This window comes from Epargyreus clarus, unplaced genomic scaffold (assembly GCF_041222505.1).
Source record: "Epargyreus clarus isolate Ecla_fem2 unplaced genomic scaffold, WU_Ecla_fem_2.2 ptg000018l, whole genome shotgun sequence".
Classification (NCBI taxonomy): Eukaryota; Metazoa; Arthropoda; class Insecta; order Lepidoptera; family Hesperiidae; genus Epargyreus; species Epargyreus clarus.
Genome location: NW_027332226.1, coordinates 9,306,680 through 9,328,108, shown reverse-complemented (window position 1 = coordinate 9,328,108; position 21,429 = coordinate 9,306,680). Strand labels below are relative to the sequence as shown.

Genomic DNA, 21,429 nt, shown 5'->3' with positions numbered 1-21,429 from the left:
CAATTCGAACTCGTTTAAGATTCCTGTGTAATTATGCGGTCCCCATAAACTTTTGAGCATTTTACCCATTATTAGCATAGCTTTAGTTGTTTTGTAAGATTCATTACATCGATTTTTGTGGATTTAGTGCTTTACAGTAGGGTGCCTTATTTGTAGCAGACTAGAAGGGAGTGATAAATATAAAAACAAACGCACATTTAAATCTTTATTAACTGTATGCCTTATTTCTTATTACAACATATCTAGGCCATACAAAAGGGGTATTGAAATTTTAAACCTCTTCGAATATAATCTTTAACCATATAGGTTTCATACATTATTAAAAAGAAACAGTTATTTCAGGCCGTTCTTCACGAGTCTCATGTAGTCAATGAAGTGATTTCAAATCACTTTCCACCTTCACACGTCAAACTAAAGCATTCTTTTCTAAGCTTAGCCTTATAATTAAACTTATCAGTATCATAAAAAAAAACAATTTTCTCAAAAAAAACTATATGAATAGAATATCACATCTCGTAAAAAAGATCTTTTAAGATTTCACCGGTGGTATGTAACATTAACAAGTAGTAAATTTAAAAATAGTGATAGTACAAAAACAAAATATTTTGACTTATCAGTAATCTGGTCTTAGTAAGTTTATTCTCTTAAATTGCTAAGTGTATTCGTAATATATAAATGCAAAATATTGACTTTTTACTATGGCTTAAGATAGGATACAAATAGGATAGTTGTTTTAAGGTTTGTTGACATCTACAGACATTGAACGTGACCGAGAAAATAATATATCCAATATTACTACGTGCATTCTTCGTAGAGGCCGTATTACAATGGATGTATATATGTTAATACGCATATTTTTTATTTAATTTGTTGTTAAATAAAAAAACAAAATTGTTAACCATGGACCGTTTCTGGCACGTTCAGTGACTGTAGATAAAAACTTGGCCTATAATCATCGTAAGAATCAGCATTAACATATCAAAACAAATAAAAAACAAAGTAAGCTTAATTAACCAAAATTGGTGCGTTTCTTCAAAATCAGCACATCGTTATACAACGTATTTAAATCAAAACAAAAAAAAATCGAAGGTTAAGTAAACCGTACAATAGTAGAATTACTTCGAGGTACCGATTGGTTTACAAAGTGAAAAATAAAAATGAACTTAAAGGAAATAAAGAGTCTCATTCATTGCCGCATTAGGAGAGTTGTGAAGACTGTTTCCAGCTAAAAACGCCAGCTTGTGTGCGTACTGGCACACCGACGGAACTCTCACTTGCGAGGAGCAGTTAAAGTACATGTGCGTCAGCTTGTATGTGAGTCGTTGGATCTGAAAATAATATTGGATTGGATTGTTCGTGGTCCAGCCGATAATGTGCTAGTCAACTATTATAGGGCTCGAACACAAAACTGCGATGCGACGCGATGCGAATTCGCAACGCAGAAAATTGCGATGCGAATTGCTGCGATGCGATATCGTGCGGCGTAGCGTCTCTCAGGGTGACCAACAACAACAACCACTGTGCGATGCGAATCAATTCGCAAGTTCTTGCGATGCGTCGAGGGAGCTCGCAGATTTTTGCGATGCGACGTCGCATCGCAGTTTTGTGTACGAACCCATAGTTCTATCTCACGAAGTCCGCCCGAGACCCGCGCGTGACGGGATTATAATAATAAATAATTTATGTATATTCGTTTATAGGGATATTGTGTAATAAACCTATTTTCTTTTTCTTACAGCACCAAACAAACTTAGCTAGCGTTTAACTTACGAAGACATCTATGGAACCCAAACGAACTTCGTGAGATAGAAGAACTATACACGGTTCCGGGTTTGATACAAGATAAAAATATCATGTTTATGAAATTTTACTTAGGATTCCCTACCATCTTTACCTATTTGTACCTTATGACAGCAGTATTTAGCGCTCATGTTTTGTTTTGAAGTGAAGTTAGGAAGAGACACTTCTACAAGTTATTCCAACTTAGCTTATAGGCCTTTTTGTTATTTTTTATACACCACCATATATACCACCGCCAACACGTGTTTGACTAAAGTTGACTGTATGACGGTTAATCGTTAAGACTTGATTACTGATTTCCATGGAGAGCATCACCTTTTTTTTCCACTTTAAACATACGTATTATTTCCTTATATACGATATTTTATTGTGTAATTTTGAAATTTTATGTCTTGTGAATATACTTACGCGGTCAGGGTCGAGACCTGAGGTATCGTAGATAACGTTGTACGAGGTCGGTGCTATGGTGCCCTCGCGTACATTTTGCGATACCAAGTAAAAATCATATCTGTAAGTGAAATGTGGTCCATTAATTTGAGCGGTGGGCAAAATGTATTCAGTAAATGTAACATGAAATACAATACACAGCAGTATAAACGCTTCAGCTCTTGTAAGAACACAAGTTTCCTGATTAGCGCACAGAAAACATCATACGACACGTAACATAAATAGATTTAGCTCAATACCTAATTTCTCACAGTTACCAAATAATCTGTACTCGCGTAAATAATATTGCAGATGCAGATTTTGAAATTAATGCAGGAGATCCACGATCGCGCGTATGGACATATGCCACATTTACACTGTGAAGGATATAAAGAAAAAATCTTAGGTGTATAATCTTACTGAGGGCTTTACCTTTCAGGTAGAGTCACCACATCGTCGATCACAGTTCCCGGGCGAGGATTCTCGCCAGTTCTTCCCCGGTCCAAAAATATGCGTGTATTAATACGCTTCGATACCACAATAAAGGCCAGTTTAAATTCAACTTCCGCATAGACTTCAGCGAGTCGTTTTTTAATTTCAGCGACCTGAAACAGAAAATATAATTATTGGCATTTTTTTTTAATATGTATTTTATCATTATGACGGCGTAATATTGACGTAGAATATTTGCTTACCTCATGGCTCATTACGTACGGCAACTGACCGTCTCCGACACCATCCCGGTAAACGAAGATCCGCCCAGGAAGAACACCTGTACATTAAGATATGTAGATTATTGTATACCTTTATTTATTATACCTTTTAAAGTTTTTTCAGTCTGTACTCTGTAGTATGCAAAATTGTTTTACCATTTTTTTCTCGATATCTCATCACTGCTGTGGCGATATTGAATCCCATATGATTGCTGAGCTCCTCCCCAGAACTGTGAGAGTTGACTGCGGTGTAGTATTGTGTCATCTGTCTGTCCAGAGTGGCCACGAACGCGCCGAAACTCTTATCTTTGCTGCGCGTGTCGTGGCAAACGTCGTAGCCAACCACCATGAGCGTTGGTAACGGTATCTCTATAGTCCAGGGCGCACCACCAAGCTATATAAAAGAGATAACATATTTATTGAACACATGTTGATAAACAGCATGATGTAGTTATTGATATATTTGTAAAAAAAATTAAAAATAAATAAGAATTCAAATTTAATTAAGGTTAACACTAGAAAGACCGGAGCCGTCAATTTGACGGTTTTATGGAATTAATCGTACATAACTTTTTACTTGTGTTTTCAACCACTCTGATATTTCATGACTTTCTAAAGTATTGTTTTTGAAGTATTTATATAAAAATAATAGTAATGCTTTTATTTTTAAAATTACAAACAGTAATACCTATAAGGGCCACTGCCGTCAATTTGACGGTATAGTAAATCAAGTCACTTGCTCGGTCACGTGATACGTAAATACATATGTTATTATAATTTTGAACAAAGTTGTATTTATATTTCCTTATATTTGACAATTTCTTGTACGAATAATTATATTATTGAGCATTTTGGGGTCTATAGAGAGTTGGGTTGGCTATAGAGAGTCGCAGAGTGGACATGTACTGAAAATCAAAGCAACCGCGAGCGACAAAATCACCAAAACGTGTATTTTACAATATACTAGATCTAATTTGTAAATAATCCAAGCTTTTATCTTGAATTACATATAGTAAGAAAACAAGAAAAGTGATGTCTTGTCATATTTTTCATTCTCCAGCTTATGAAACAACTTGATGCAGAACATTAGAATAACAGAAGTAATTTGACAATATTCCGAAGCTTAGACAATTATTGTGTTGCTGAGGAAGTTGAAGCTACTAAGTAACATACAAAATAATAAAACACGAAAGTATTTAATACATGTTAATTGCATTAAAAAACATTCTTGTGCTATTTGTTACATGATCAAAAAACAACCATTTTGGGCAAATTTATACCTAAAATATGCTAATAAAAGCTAACTTATATCGCCATATATTTACTTATAAAATGAAGTAGCAGTTTTTTGCGACTTTAATTATTATTTTTAACATTTATCACAATTACATTACTTGCCGTCAATTTGACGGCAGCGGGCTTTTTAGGTAGTGCAAAATGTCCGGGCCTTCTAGTGTTCTAGTTAATAAGAACAACAATATTTTTTTTTTTGTCTCCAAATAAGTCAGACTTCGTTAATAGGTTAATGTAATGTTTCAATGTTGGACAATTTATTTTGCTTTATTAGACTAGGTCATACCCTACAATAGTAGGTGCACTGTTTATGGCTCATAAAAAATGCAGTCTATTCAATTTTGATATTAATTTGGCAACCTTATATGTCAAACAAGTTTATAGAATTATGGATTCTAATTTACTATCACTAATTGGTACATTACAAGAAGTCATCAGTACCTAAAGACATTTGGTTTGAAACTTATTTGGACACATAATTGATCGTTAAGTATCAGAATATAATGAATATATATTGTCATAAATACCTTGCAATTTATTTGAATTGCAACTTTAGTAGCAATAGACATGGCCGATTTACTTGTCATGTTACGCGCACACACCACTTGTGTGGGTACAGCGCGGTCTATCGTACATTTCTTCTTGATTGCCTCATATCTAGAATTAAATTAAAAAGTAAATAAAATCTTCCATACGTATTTTGGCTGTTATAGATATATATTTTTTAAACTTACCTGTCTGGGTTGTTTCTAGCAAGAACGCATAGTATAATGTTGGGATTCCTCCTGGCGATAACATTCTCGCACATGGTAGAGTAGTCCATGGGCGAATCACGTTGAATAGTTACTGAAAAATAGCGAATGAACTGTTTAATGCGCGTCAAACAAATTACAATTTATGTAACAAATTATTACAACAAAACAATATCTATCTCGAATGTAACATTCTAGATTCACTAGAAATCCAGATTCTATCATGATGCGGAATTTTACACCCGATAAATATTGTGAAGTATGAGATTCTGCGCAAATAAGAAAAATACCTATTTCTGGTGGTGGCAACTGGAAGCCGCAGCCTGCGCCTGTTTTTAGTATGAGCTTCACGAAGTCCTCGGCATCGCGCTGCTGACGTACCGGTGTGATCATGGCCCATTGAGTCACCTTGGTTACCGTGAATAAGTTTTTAGATCTAAAATAATATTCAAAATATGTTAGTAAGGGTGTATTGTATGTCTAAATAAAATAGGAATAAGATTGTTCATATGTGCATGTTAATTTTCGTGTATATTTATAAGGTAATTATTTTTGTTTGTGGTGACTGAAATTTGACATTAACTTTTGATACATTATCTTCTTTAAAAAATAAAAAATGTAGCAGTACGCCCGACCCTTTTGGTACGAATACACGTGTTGTTTACGCGGCCGGCTTATCTCTGATTTTTTATACCCATAAGTACGTCACCTGCGTACGCTCGCCTTGCCCTCGCGTAGTGCAATGGTGCAGCGTTAATGCATAGGATAGTGCACCTTATTTAACATGGAGGAAGAGTTATTTCGGGAAGAAGATGTACGGGATTTAGAAGACTCAATCTATTCAAATATTTCCCATGAACATAATAATGCCGCGGAGTCCACTACGTGTTTACAAGACAATTCCTCTCAAGCAGAGGAAATATTGCCGTCAGTGAGTACCGAATCTATTTCTAGACTTAGTAAAAGATTGCGTGATGAAAATGAAGTAGAAACTTGGACTATGGTTGGAAGAAATGGAAAGAGAGCTAACCAGAAAGTCGATTTATATATTAATGGTTCCGAAAAATTGCCTAAGCAGTTCGAGTTTGCTAAAATATTAAAATCTAACAGTATTGAAAAAGTTTGTCGCGTGAAATATGTAAATCCATATAAAATATTTTTGCAATTTGAAAGTGCTGTTAGCGCTGAGAAATTAATTAACTGCAAAGTTGTAAGCGACCTAGGATGGAGGTGCCAAAAACAAATGGAAGTTGTTATCTCTTATGGAGTAATTAAAGACGTGGAGTTGGACTTATCAGAAAAAACCTTTTTAGAGGTGATTTCAACCGATCGCGATCTCATTGCTGTTAAACGTTTAAAACGCAGAAATAAAAATAGTAATGGATGGGAAGAAAGTGAATCAGTACGTCTGGCGTACGTTAAGTTTTTTAGATGTTATTTTGTTTGCAACTACTTTGTAATCATACTACGGAGTGACATAATCGCAACGCGATTAAGCTCCTTAATAAAGAGAAAAAAAAAATTTAGCACATAAGTAGCACTTATCATCATCGTCAGCAACCCATTACCGTCCCACTGCTTATATCAGTAGCACTTATATCTCATAGTTAAATGGCACAGATCGAAACTAGTGGGCAACAGTTGCGGTTGTTTCAGTATTACCATGCTCAGTGAGCATTATAATGGTTGTGTATGGTTCAATTTGTTCCATACAAATTAAAAATATAAAGTAATATATAAACATTGTTCATGCATATAATTGGCACTCATACGAGCCTTATTATTATTAATACTACTATAATGTACTTCTAAGTAAGTAAGTAAGTAAATAGAAATGTTAAACCATAATGTGTGCATACTAGATGGTATCCATTATCTATTATAGTATTGCATTTGTACGTGAAAATCAGACTTACCTCATATCTCTGGTCCAGCCATCTGTTGTATCTCCCGCAGGATATTTTGCATTGTTTGCTTGAATGATATTCTCTGGTGGCAGTTGACGTCCTTTGAATCTTATAAGATCAGTAGATAATTTCAATGACCAATCAGCCAATTCCTATAAAAATTACAGACTATTGTTAACAATAGGTTAAGTATCCAACAATGTGTGCTCATATTTTTTCCATTGGATTTAATAAAATATTATTATTATATTGCATAACAAAAGTAATCCCATCCTGTCCTATAATAATATCCTGTCTTATGCAAATATTTTTTACTTGCTTAAAAAGGTAATATGAAATTATTTGAACTATTATTTATTAATTTGTTACAATTTACAAACTTATGTGCAAACCAAAAACTTACTGTACGATTTAGATTTAATACTTACATCGACAACCTCCTTTGTTTGCGTGAAGCGGCGGTTGAAATGGAGCAGCTTCTTGATGCGCATGTCGGGGCCGACCTTGGTGTGGACGGCCATGGAGCGCATGAGCTGGAAGTTGGCTCGCATGTCGTCGGAGAGGCCGGTCTGGCGGCACAGCTCGGGCACGAGGTACACCAGCTCGGGCATGCCCGCGCGGATGTCGCGCGCCTTCGAGCGCGAGATCAGCAGCGGCTGGCCGAGGTCGTTGATCTTTATGTTGTATTTCTGTACAAAAAAAATACCATCTTATATATAAAATTCTCGTGTCACACAATGTTAGTTACCGTACCCCTTCGAAACGGCTTGACCGATTTTCACCAAATTTTATATGCATATTCAGTAGGTCTGAGAATCGGCTACTATCTATTTTTATCATACCCTTAAGTGATATTGTTCACGCTTAACAGTTTTTCATTTATATAGCAACACAATGTTTGCCGGATCAGCTAGTCATTATATAAATTTCCTACTCTTTTTCATAAATATATGGATCAGTGATGGATCAGCAGAATTGTAGATACACTATTTCCCCATTTTGACCTACACTTGTAAAGATCACATTTGTTTAATAACTTTAGAAGCACATATTCCCAATTACCAAATTGTTTAATTACCAACTTAATTTTAATAAAAAAATATATATATGACAATAGAATTTTTAAGATCTATCCAAAGATGTTTCACACACTTCTTTTCACTTTATGCAAATATGAACACCTTCCATGAAAATATGTTATTTAGATAAACAAGTCGTACATTTACAAAATATAGTGTTTACAAATTTACCTTTTGATAATATTCAATGTATGATACCGCTTGATCGCGCATCTTGAATGTAGACTCGGGATTAGCTGTCCAATCTACGTCGTCTATTTTGTAAGTCTTTTTATTGTAATCAGTCATTACAATTTTACCTTTAACAAAATTAAAGTAAGTCAGCAAAATGGAACAGGAAACCTCCATCAGTAAAATCTACAGATCTGGGTATAAAATTTATATGAGAATGAAACTGAAGGTGTAAATATTGTAATCAAATTTTAAATTCTACATTTTATCGGCAACCTGCAGTATACATGCTTCTTCCTTTAAACATCATACAATAAAGGGGATGGTATGAAAAATCCTAAGGTTTTAGCTTGTACTTACCAACAACATCCTCAAGGAAGGCTTTCCTATAATTACTGCCTTTAGTGGCGGCATACTCCTTAAGCATTTGAAATACTGTGTCCATTCGGAGTACCTAAGAAAAAAGTACTTAAAGTTGCAAATCATAATAAAACATAAATTGAAGCAATTATGGAAGTGATTTATACATATACATACATATATTTATTTTCGTTACGAATATTATTAGTAACTAGTGTTGTAAATCTAATAAAAACAGTGAAACTATAATATTACATATTACAAGCCAAATATTCATAATTTTAATATTACACTAACCTTGTGCGCTATTTCTGCAACCATTAGCAGTCTATCTTCATACTGATTGATAGTTGTTTTGTAACCGGGCCATATTTGCAACTTGTACTCCGGAATATCAACCTGTAAAAGAAAAATACATATAATAGACCAGTTTTTAAATTTGTTAATATTAATAAACAAAGCATAAATTGTTATGTAAAATAGTTTATTGCAACATGTTCATAAAAAGAGCAGTATTTATACTTAATATTTTCTACCTTCATTAAACATATATTTTGCTTACCTTGGCACTTGGATCAAAGAAGTCGCGACCAACTAGTTGCAGTTGGAGAAGATTGAAGCATTTTCTGATGATAATGTTGAACACCTGAATATAGTGGTAGTCTCCCGGGCATACGTCACATGTAAGCTGTTGAAATGTAGTGATTTAAAACATAACCTATGTATACTATATTAAGTTCCTCGTTAACATAAATAAAATATGATTATTATAAGTTATAAAAAAACTAACCTTAATCATAATCCTGAACCTTTCCCCATCATTACGGTCAGAATATAACTCCATTGGATCGGGGTGTAGTCTTTTAACAGTGTATAATACTGTTCCATCGAAGAGGTACCTAAAATTTTATTGACAATAATTACATTAATACATTTTTTAATAGGGAAAGCTGTCTCATAGACACTTATTAATCAGTATAGTACATCATTGCAAATAAATACAGCATAAATTGATTATGAGTGAGTGAGTAAATTGGTTACCTTAGTTTAATTAAAGAAAAGATTTTAGGAAGAAGGAATTTTAGGAAGTAAATAGTATATTACAGAAGAAATTAATAATATAATTCTGAAAGATTTAGTCAATAATGACATGGTAACCAGATAAGCTAAGGTTCAGGAATCAGATATGGGACCTTAAAATATACTTACCCTCCAAGAGTTTTATTATGAATGCGCAGCAATGCCTTGCGCACGTGCGTCCTGTCTTCTTCCGGGGAGATGTCTACGTGGTACTGATGCAGACGCCACTGGGGCGTAGTTTCCACCGTGAAGTAATTGGCCATCAAGTCCAAAGGCATGCCGGTTGATCCTATTATTTATAAGTAGGCAATTTTTATATACGGCACAAAGACTAAGAATCACTTAGTGATAATGCATGAAATACAAGAAAATATATTTATAAGATTACAAGTTCAGCGGCCCTTTACCATTAATATTTTTTTAAATTACTTCTTTTACACTTATGGTAAGTTTAAACATCATTTACTTAAAGTAATTTAAAAAAAAAAATAGGTGAAATAAAACTTTTAAATTTTCATGTGTAAGCATTAAGCTCCAAGTGTTGCGTGTTTTATAATTTGAACATCATTTAATTAATCAATCTTTCAAATAAAAAGTAATATGTAACAATACTCTCAGTGAGAAGAGTGACTGAAATAGTCTATTTAAAGATAGATAGATCTAAGCTAAAAATCATCAAAAAACAATAGATTTACATTAATTATACTCAAATTTAATTAAAATTTAAATTGTTTCGAGATTTTTAAGAAATTTTCGAAAACAAGTTAAACAAATACTTGTAAAACATGGTAAACATATACCTTTTTTGGAAGTCACAGTTGCTGGGCGAGTACGGAGTACTGTCATTTGTTCTGGCAAAATTCGACCACCACCGCGCCGAGACCCACGGCCGACAACCAATGAGCTGGCATCGCCTCCTGCAGCAGCCTGGGATTGCCCTGTGAAAGAATTCGTAATGTAAGGTTTTTTTGATAAGATTAAATAGCAAACAAACATTAAGTTCAAATCTAACCGACAGGGTTTTATATAGGGTCGATTATATCCTTATATTAAGGTATTCCTTCCTTATTCCACAATATATTAAGCTTTTTATTTCTGAGGACAAAGATGGTAATCTCACATATAAATCAGTCAACCATTTCAATGATCGAGAAACATATGGGATCTACTATTTATATTTTAATTAACAAATGAAGAAGATATTGTTAATCAATCTTGATAGAAAAATAATAGCCCAATGCACCATAATCCAAACTTCATAGTCGCAGAACCTTTTCATATTCATTGGGGTTGTGCACAGACAAACTTTCAGCTTTTATGAAATGTCGAAGGTCTGGGGCCCGCGGCTACTTATTCTATAACAACAGCAAGTACTATAAATAATAAGTGTCATAGTTTACCCAGGGCAATTTTTTGCATCCGTTGTTGTATATCTATATCCCCTGGATGGTCGTGAGTGGACGCAGTAGTGCGATGAGAGGCTCGTCCAGCTGGTGGTGTTGGTGTGGGGACTCCCGCTCGGACAGGCGGGGTGACGGCGGGCGGGCCCCAGGCGGAGGGCGGCTGCGGCCGCGGGCCGGGCTGCGCGGGCCGCTCGCCAGGCCGGCGCGGCGGAGGCGCTCCGCCGTCGCCGCCACGACCGCCCGCCCGGCCGCGAGCTCTCCCTCTTCCACGGGGTTGTTCAGACATCGCATAAACCTGTCAACAAATAAATGCGTATATTACGATAAAATCCCGTCGTTTAAGTTTGGTTCAATGGACAAGGGCACAATCTTTAATCTACACTAATGTTATAAAGAGGTAAAGTTTGTAACTTTGATTGTTTGTTTTATTTTAAGGGTTAATCTTCAGAAATACTGAACTAATCATGAAAATGTCACAATCAGGAAGCTACACTATTCAGGGTGAAGCTGCAGACATAGGGCAAGGGCAGTGCAATTTTAGTCTTACTTCAACACCATCATACAGACACAAATATTAAAAATTAAATGAACACAGCCATTGCCATTGCACAAAACAAATATAACACACAAATTTGTTTTTAGAAATTGGGTCATACTACAACTATTTCTGTGACACAGTCTTTTAAAATCCAAAACAATGAAAAAGGTGGGCAAAGGCTAACAAGAAGTAATTGTTAAATTGTTTCTAAAGGCAGGCAAATTATTTCGATCTTGCATATGCTTGAGGTAACATCCGTATTTATATAATAATCATTAGCTTGCAAATTTGCTCCTTGTATAACCATAACATAAACTATATCTATTGTACATATTAGACCATCTCACATTAAAATAGTAAATGTTTTAATTAAATCACTCACTTAAAATATTCCAAACTGTGCGAAATGTGCAGACAATTTCTGTTGTCACAACACAAAATAGGTTTATGTCAATGATAGGTAGATGTTAAGTTGTAATAAGATCCCACTGCACACTTAGCACTCTTATCATACTTTGTTTTCAATTCTCTGAACTTGTTATAAGCTTAACATACTTTCTTATCTGGCAGAAATCTGACTCTGTTGGACCCTCTAAGTGTATTACATCTACTTTGTTAGTTTTAGTATGAAGAAAATTATTCCAGTTATAAAATAAAAGTTAGAATCTGCAAAATAGATGTCCATACTTTCGGAAATAGGTATTTTGTAGATTATATTTCTAACACATAACATAACCTAATTTTACTGTTTTGTCAAACTACAAAATTTATTATTAATTTTTGAGAAAAAAATTAAAAATAAGTTTCCAGTTACATCACTTCTTGCCATTTACTAGGTATGGCCAACTAACAAACATTAGACACATTCTTTAAGCAGATATAGGCTGTATACTTAAGTGTGACATTGTCATAGTAGATGTGGATTATCAAAATACATAATTATATGTGATCTGTAAGCACTGTGAGTAGCTAAAGTTCAGTGAATTGTTGATTTATGAAGTACTAAACTTAAGTCTACAATGATTCATTTTATCTTTTTGCACATGGTAAACTCACTATAGAACATCTTTATGTCTCCATTAGTTCACTAGCCAAGCAATAACTTTATTATATGGTTATTTTTCATGTTACATTATTGTGACCCAGTTGTGCAAGAAGTAAAGTTTGCAATGTTTACAGACAAGTAAATAATATATATATATATGTATATATATATATATATATATATATATATAGGTGACAGCATAGTACAGCATTCGCATTGACTTAAAAGCACAAGGTTTCTTGTAAATGTATGGGTATGATTGATTATTCAGAAAGAGAATAAAATCCAATGATCAAGTATTTTATTTACAAGGCTCAGTATCGGGGAGAGACCTACCATGTGGAAAGTGCTGAACTAGTAATTTTTAAAATGTAACAGTAATATAAAAAACTGTATTTAATGGTTGTTCAGATGTTATATAGAAACAACTGACCTGATTTTGTTAAACTAAGTATTCAGGTGATTATAATGATCAAATAAATGCATAATTAATAGCAATGAAACCACATTTAACTATTACTAAGTGAATCAATCACAATAGTTATGATGTGAACTATACTATTTCCATTTCTTTATTTTCTCAATGACAGATCTACGCCCATGTTTTTTTGTGTTGGTTATGTTAAAATGTCACACAGATAATACTGTACTTCATGGACAGGTAGTGATGTACTACACGTAATGATTACTATAGAAGCTATAACGATAAATGTTACAATAACAGACCCTTTTTTTTTTCAAATTGTAAGAAACTAAACTACTGCCCGATACTCTTGTACAAATTTACAAATACAAATTTACTTATAATATTATACTTCATTACAGGATGTTACACATATAATTTTTTGATTGATAACTACTTCGTTAAAATTTTGGAAGTTGTTGTAAAATAAGTAGGTTTTAGTCAGTAAATTGTCTTATTTTTGTTACGGCGTAAGCTTTGTTGTATTTGTCTTTGTTCAAAATACATATAATAAATACATGCGATTTATATCATTGCTTATTTGGTCACAACATATATAACATATAGAAAAAGAAATAGTACAGTAAGCTCGTGATAATACAACATTTGGCAAGGTGATGTTGGATAAGCGAAAAATTAATAAGGGTTTAAGTATGTTCAACTGTGTAAGACGGAATAAAATTTTACTGTTTTAAGGAGGAAACTCCTGAACTATGGTGGTTTTTAAAAGATGGTAGTACCTCCCAGTACTCCATAATGTAATTTGTAGGCATTCATATTAAGAACTCATACACATATACATGTACGAAAATAGATATAATGTATGGGTGTATGAGGAGTTCTTGATGAAAAAAAACAAACACATAGTTGACGAAAATAATTTTGACATAAATGTAACGCTTATTTCAATCATAGCCAACACATAATACATATCACAACCGTTCAACGTGTTGTAACATGTTTCGAAGAATATTTTGATGAGTTGTAATGTGGCTAGCCGGATTACATTATCGCGGGTCTAATATAATACAAATATAATAATGTAAAATACAATTAATATGAATACAGTAAAAAAACATTGTGTGGGATTTTTTAAGAAATCCTTTTGTTTTATTGTTGTTGCTTTTCCATAATAAAATATCTACAAATTCTCAAAGAAAACCTTGAAAGTAGTTTAAGAACATATTGTACCTACCTACTTAAATATCGCAAATATTGCGATTAATAAAATAAAAGTTCACATTTAATTAGGGATTGAGCTCAAATAAAAAAAACATATATGTATCACGAATAACTAATGTTACAAATCAGCTAAAAAATCAAGGTTTCATTAAAAAACAGCATGTTTGTGAATAATGATAATATTTAGAAAAATCATAATTGTAGCCAAAACAGAACGAAAATGGCGGGTGACAAACTTTTTTGTAGGTCATATTTTTCAATTTAAAATACTAACCTATGAGTATTCGTCAGTTATACATATTGTCAAGATGAATGCAACAATATTTTATCAAATTTGGAGATTTTAAGATATATTTGCTTACTAGTTGGATTTATTTTACTTCAAAAGTACCACTTCGTTTATGTTTTTAAAAATTTCTAATAACATAAACTAAACATTCTCGCCTCTTTATAAACTTAATAAATTGGTAACTTGGTAGATAGAAAGTACAGATTTCATTAGTTTTTCTAATACTTACTTTATGTTAAATTGTTGATAAACGGCCGAAATCACCACACCAGTCGGCACAACAGAAATGAAAATAATAGACAAAAGAATTATTATGTTAAAACGGAAATTGATAGAGTAACTCGCATTTCGACGGTCTATGGTATTTATTACGTAAGCACACAGTAGACTAGACTTAACAATGGTTAAGATTATTAAGCCTTAGGATGGCAAAAAGCTACTTGATCCTATCAAAATAATATACTATAATATCATTTTTAAAGCGCTGGGCTTAAACAATGTAAATATGTCGATATTAATTCAAAAAATATCTGAGGTATCACATGTGGGACACCCGATTGGAAAGTAGTTCCTTTCGTTTTGAAATAAGTATTATAGGAGCTATGTATAGGAGGTATAATTAAATAAATTAACAATATTTAGGAGTTAAATGATAAATGAAATAAGTGAAGGAATGCCTTCGATCACAGGAATGCTAATAAAATTGTAAACACGACAAAACAATGTGCAGATACACAGCAGACGCGCGCGTCGTTTGGCTTGTCACTGTCAAGAGAGAGAGAGAGAATGAATAAGTCGAATCCTATACTCGGCCTGCCCTCTCTCCGAGCGCTACGCACTATAGCAAAAGTGTCGTGAGGATTTTTCGTGACGCTCGCCTAGTCAAGGGGGCTACCCAGCGTACCGCGCGATAAGGAACTTCGTTCCAAAATATGGAAGATGGTTATACAAAATTCATGATCCATGTTCTTTTTATTAAGATTATAGTCAGTGACCTGTTATTATATTCATAGGTTACTAGAAATTACAATACTGTTAAAATTACTATACTCTTTGATAATAGCATGGTACGTGTGACAGCTGTTGCCAATATGACACAACTAGTATCGAATGGGAAGTATTTATACTTAGTGTACTAAGTAGTATCGAAAAAAAGTTACGATACTTAGTCAGTGACGTCAGTTTATCTTCAGTAGTATAGTCCGCGAGGTCTAAGCTGAGCTTTGCATTAGTGTGAGTGAACACAAAAGTAGTGTCAAATAAAAAACTTTCAAAAACAAATTATTATTATTTAGTTAGGTACATAAATTGAAGAGGCATTCTTGTTTAAAAAATTTATAGTAAAAAATTTTTACAAAATTCCATACAATTAAGTAAATAAACTTTGTAGTATTTGAACCCACCATTCTGTTACATTGTACAATTTTATAATAAGAGCTTGTCGCGAAATATTTCAGTCTAGATAGAATCAGGGCTAAGTTTGTGAATTGAAAATAAAATTGTACAATGCAGAAAAATGGTGGACTTAACTACTACAAAGTTTTTTATTTTCAGTCTGTCTTCACATTTCAAACTTATAAAAGTTTCAATTTCATGATTTGTACCAAGTATCAAAGTTTCATTTTTAGTTAATTAAAAAAATATATTTATGTTATTTTATATTACATTTTAACAAAAAAGTTTCATTTTTAGTTAATTAAAAAAATATATTTATGTTATTTTATATTACATTTTAACAAAAAAATGTTTTTGGTATTTTAAATTATTCGCCATATATGTACCTACACGTTTACTTGTATTGGATGCCATTTTACTAATAAATCGAACACAAATACAAAATATTAAAAATTCAACAAAAGGGAATATGCACATTTTTATTTTATCATTTTAAATCACTTATCACTTCGTTTTAACATAGTAAAAATATAAACAATGTTATTAATGTTTGAAATATTTTTAAAAATTATTTATGGTATCGATAAAATTTGACACGTTTGAACGCCGCCATTTTTCGCGCTCTTTGAATGACGTCACGGAGCGTGATTTGTCTTGATATTTTTGATAACTGTATGCAAGCTGCATAGATTAGTAAAGATACTTCGTCGCCTTGAAATTGAATGAAGCCACAAACAGCTTATTAGTAAGTTCTTTTTTTGAATTCTTGACAAATAAAAATTTTTTAGAGAAAATTTACGAATAAATAACTAATATGCACTGCAATTATTTCAATTCTCAAAACTGGGTATATTTTCTTGATAGGAGTGAGTAATCTTTACTAATCTATGGCAAGCTGTATGCACATAAAGTTATTATTTAAGATTTTCAGGTTTTATCGCTATTTTCATTCTTCTTCGGCAAATCCTTTACTGCAGTGGCTGTGTGCTTAAGGAATTCCTTACCATCTGTTATCCGTCGTGCACAGTCACTAGATTCTTTTAAAAGACAAGTGAAGGAATTTTACCTAACACTTTAACCTGATATATATTTAAAACATTATTATTATTTGCATTTATTTATCCTATCGTTTTTTCCTATTCTATGTAATATCACTATCTGTATCCTTAACTTTCTTCACCTTCTTCACTAGCTGCTGATATGTCCAAAGATAAATTCTAGTTGGTATGTTTTTAATTTTGTACACCTCTACCCTGTATTTTTTGTATTTGAAATGTTGTTCTATTAACAACTCTATGGTTGTCTGGAAGAGATCGCTTTTAAGTGAGAAGACTTGTTGAGAAGACGCCTGTTGTACTTTTCATTATATGTATGTGAATATTTGTCATTTATTAGTTTGAGTACAATAAAACATTTTTGTATTGTATTGTATTGTACATCATGGGAAAGGCTAAATAACCACTTTATAGATATTTCCTAGAGTTATTGTGTAAAAACACTACTATAAATACATTATACAGTGTTTTTTCTGTTGCAAAAATGCGAAAATACGAAAAAAGTCGTGCAAGATTATAGGAAACAGATCTCCAAAATCGCATTAACATTTGCATTTACTGTAACAAATACTAATTTTAGGTAAATAATTTTAAAATATTGATCTTCTACTTCGTTAGGTACTTATCGACTTCTACATCAAATACTATCATTTGAAACAAACAAAATGCATTAAAATCTATTATAATATTATAAATATTATAAATAAGGTAAATCTTAACAACATTTAAGTTATGATCAGTTAAATATTTTGAATTGACCTATGCATAAAAACCTGTTTACCCATTTTTGCATATTTTTGGTAAATAGTCCGATTGTGCTTTAACAAAACTATTTTCAATCATTGTTTTTGATTTTTCCTAATAATACTATATAGAAAAATAGCACTAGGTAATAAAAAACACTGCAGGAATTTAAATAAAAACAAATTTTCTCTCAAACAGTTTGAATATCGACGCCGATAAACAACTTAACGCGCTGCGTGACGTCATGTTTCGATTCAACCAATCGCAATACGTTTCGCAAATTTGAATTTGCACGCATAATTTACGATATTTGATTAAAGTTTTAATCAATTTAATATGAAATAAATAAAAAATAATTGTTTAGATGTAATTTCAGGACCATAAAGGACCAAAAAAAATTACAAGAAATTCTAAATCACATGCATATTGCCAAAAAGCAGTATAAACCGGTTTAAACTTTAATTTGACTTCACACCTACATTGTCCATGTGTACTCACAAAAAAGCTAAGCTCAGCTTAGGCCTCGCGGACTGTTGTCCCTGTAGTTCTGGGACCAGAATAGGGCTACGGTATTCCCTGCCTGTCGTAAGAGGCGACTAAAAGGGGGCTTCCGGGGTTGCGGACGGCAAGAGTGGGAGCTCGAACCGCCCGGCCAGCAACCCCGGGATGTACGGCGGTATGTGTGGTCGCATTCCGTCGTGAACACCAGATGGTGTGGTGAGTTTCAAGCTCACCTGGGCGGAGCCCGAGGGGGCAACGCGCCAAGTGGACTCCGGTTGCGTTTCGTTGGAGATCCCGGAGTCCTCTACGCAGCGCCCAGGACGGCCACCGGGGGGTTTTTAGTGCGGTAAGAATCCCACATAACCCCGTGCCGCTCCCACGGCATAGGGTACCTTTTATTGAGATTTCCCCCTCGTCAACAAAAAAAAAGGCCTTGCGGACTATACAAAAGAATGTAAAAGCGAATTTTACCTTAAATATGAATTGTAATACGATAATAATAATTAACAGTAAAATCCCAAATTAAAATATCTTTAAAAATAATTACTTAAATCTATAACAATATTACAAATGCGAAAATAACTGTGTTCGTCCGTCTGTCTGCTACGTTTTCACGACCAGACAGCTGAACTATTTCTGATAAATTTTACATGGAGTTAGTTGGAAGTCTCAGGAAGCGACAGACTACGCTGTGCGAAATGAAAGGATATAAAGAATGTCGACAAATGAGTGTAATGAGTGCGTTAAATAATGATTTCGAACGCGATTTAAATTGACTTTTAGAAGTTTCGAAATGATTGAACGAGATGGCATTGTTACCCTACGGCCATGTTTTAAAAAGGTAATTTCTAAAATTATTTTGATATGATACCTACCAAATAGTACTAATTGAGTAAAAGTATCACATAAAAAGTATCAAGTACCGGTATCGAAAAGAAAAGTACTCGATTATCGACAAGCAACGTATCGACTGAAATCATATATTAAGAAATGGACCTTTTCTTAAGTTTATAATTAGCTATAATTAGGTACTTCGTAAAATTTGAACAATACAAGCACATAACATATAGGTGTTAGTAGGAGTATAGGCTCCTACTAACAAGCTACAAGAGATAGTATTTGATAGCACAACAATACTCATAATAATATTTGTTTGCACTTTTTTAAGCTTGCTCAAACTCATAACAGATTGTTAGCAATGAAATACTATACCTATTTCTAAAGATGCCTTCTATGAAAAGACTCTGATGTCATTTTTCTGTAAAATGATTAGAAAAAAAATGAAAATTTGTTTCCCCCATTTTCATATATATTCGTTATTACCTTTGTTATTTTTTGTTTTACGACGGCAAGTTATAGAACCCATGTTGTAGATAATTCAATTTGAGACCATAATTATTCTTATAAATTTCATGTGCGACGAAAAGTTTGCCTGACAAGAGTGTGTAAACGATTTATTTAACTACATTAACATTAACTAGACAGATCTAACATACAGACAAAACAAACAAACAAACGCTTTCTACACTCACAGCCCCACACTAGGATTCCCTGTATCGTGGGTGCCATGGACACACACATAGACAAATACACAAACACCCAGACCCAGAAACAGAAATCTAAATTCATCATTTAGATATCCGTCTGGCCGGGGATCGAACCCGGGACCCTCTGCGTGTCAGACCGGTATGGTGACCGCTCCGCCACGCGGGTCGTCAATATCAGACATCTCGTAGAACTCCAAATAGTGGCGGGGTAAGACCTAAATTTTATGTGGGCAAAATACATTTTGAGGGGCCCTCTGCCACAACACAATGTAAACAGTGACGGACTAAGATCCTCCGGAAGCCCGGAGTAGAAAGTCGAATGAAGGCCCCAGTCTTAAAAAGATGTTTTGATTTTACAAAATTACAAATGTGTCATGGAATTATTCGCCTGTGATTCAGTGACCTTTTTTAGCAACTGTGTTTGGAGGCCCCCAGGATCGGAGGCTCGGGGCGGATTGCCACATCCCCCCTCCCCTTAAGCCACTAGAGCATATCATACATATAAATATAATAATTATTAGACATACAATACTTACATACATAATATACATAATTTTGTTACTTTATTATTAATAAATGACCTATATCCAACATAGTAGGTATGTTGCATTTTTACTCACTTCATACATATCTTTCTATTAACATTAACACGTTATTCGTGCAAAGCTAACGTGAACAAAAGATTCTGAAAAATACCGCTCTAATGTGGTTCTGATGTTATCGAAAGTGCTGTAAAAGCTCCCTATGTATTTTTCTATAGAAATTAATGGTTTTGTGACCGTGTGACGAATCGCCACTTCCTCGCGTTGCGTTGGCCGGTCGTTTGTAGACGGCTAGGTGATTTGTGGTTGTTCATAGGCCCATGCCTGAATAGTATTTTTTTGTTGCCATTTTAGGATCTATACCTACTTGCTGCATTATTTTAACATGTTCATAACTTCGAACAACAAGTAATTCTAAGGTTTACAATTTGACGATTGGCACCTTTATGTTACAAAGAGATGAAATGATAAAATAGTTAAGTAGGTAGGTACTATACTTTTAAAACTTTATATTGTATTATGTATTACATTTTGGAAAGTAATTAGAAATGGCTATCGAAGGGAAGCGCAGAAAGGGTTTTTTAAACAAAAAAAAACATATAATTTTTTAAATTTTCTTTTATAATGATTGTGGAAAACTTTAAACGGAATAATACAGGTTGTTTTTTCAAAATGAACTTGTTCGATTTCCGGCTATGAAGATCTATTTGTAGAGCTATAATTGTAATGTTTTATGCGATATTTATTAAATACCTAGCCCGAACACCTTTGAGATCCGCGTTGGAAACCTACATTTTTTAAAACTACGTTCATTTGAAGAATCACCTGTATATTGAGTGCATAGATTAGTACTTATCTATGATTGAGTGTAGATATTTACGCCACCATTTATCTGGAAATGTCTAATTTGACGTCCATGTAATTGTTGCTGTTGTATAAGCGGAAGATCAATTAATATTATGATCATTATGGTGGGGCAAGTGTCGGGGAGCTAAAATAGTCGTTATTAATTACTTCACAAAGGTGGTAGTGATTAGCGAGTATAATAGCAGTTAAAAGTTATCAAGATCTTGAAATTGTCTTAAGAATTGGCAATCGCAATAACTCTTCGTCGTTGTACTAAGTGTAACTCTATCGCTATATT

The 21,429-nt window shown here is 33.5% G+C and overlaps 1 protein-coding gene across 1 annotated transcript; it reads right to left on the bottom strand.

The window, feature by feature from the left end:
* Positions 1-192: 192 nt before the first annotated feature.
* aub (piwi like RNA-mediated gene silencing protein aubergine) lies at positions 193-14,860 on the bottom strand. The gene is made up of 19 exons (XM_073082454.1): positions 14,731-14,860; positions 10,982-11,279; positions 10,382-10,519; positions 9,711-9,870; positions 9,292-9,400; positions 9,064-9,189; positions 8,799-8,900; positions 8,502-8,595; positions 8,142-8,269; positions 7,320-7,580; positions 6,901-7,043; positions 5,275-5,420; positions 4,967-5,078; positions 4,760-4,889; positions 3,096-3,333; positions 2,922-2,998; positions 2,659-2,831; positions 2,209-2,308; positions 193-1,328 (listed from the first exon to the last, which is right to left on the bottom strand). Exons 2-19 carry the CDS (start codon positions 11,268-11,270, stop codon positions 1,164-1,166), a joined length of 2,691 nt encoding a protein of 896 aa, XP_072938555.1. The 5' UTR covers positions 11,271-11,279; positions 14,731-14,860; the 3' UTR covers positions 193-1,163.
* Between the last annotated feature and the right edge of the window lie 6,569 nt (positions 14,861-21,429).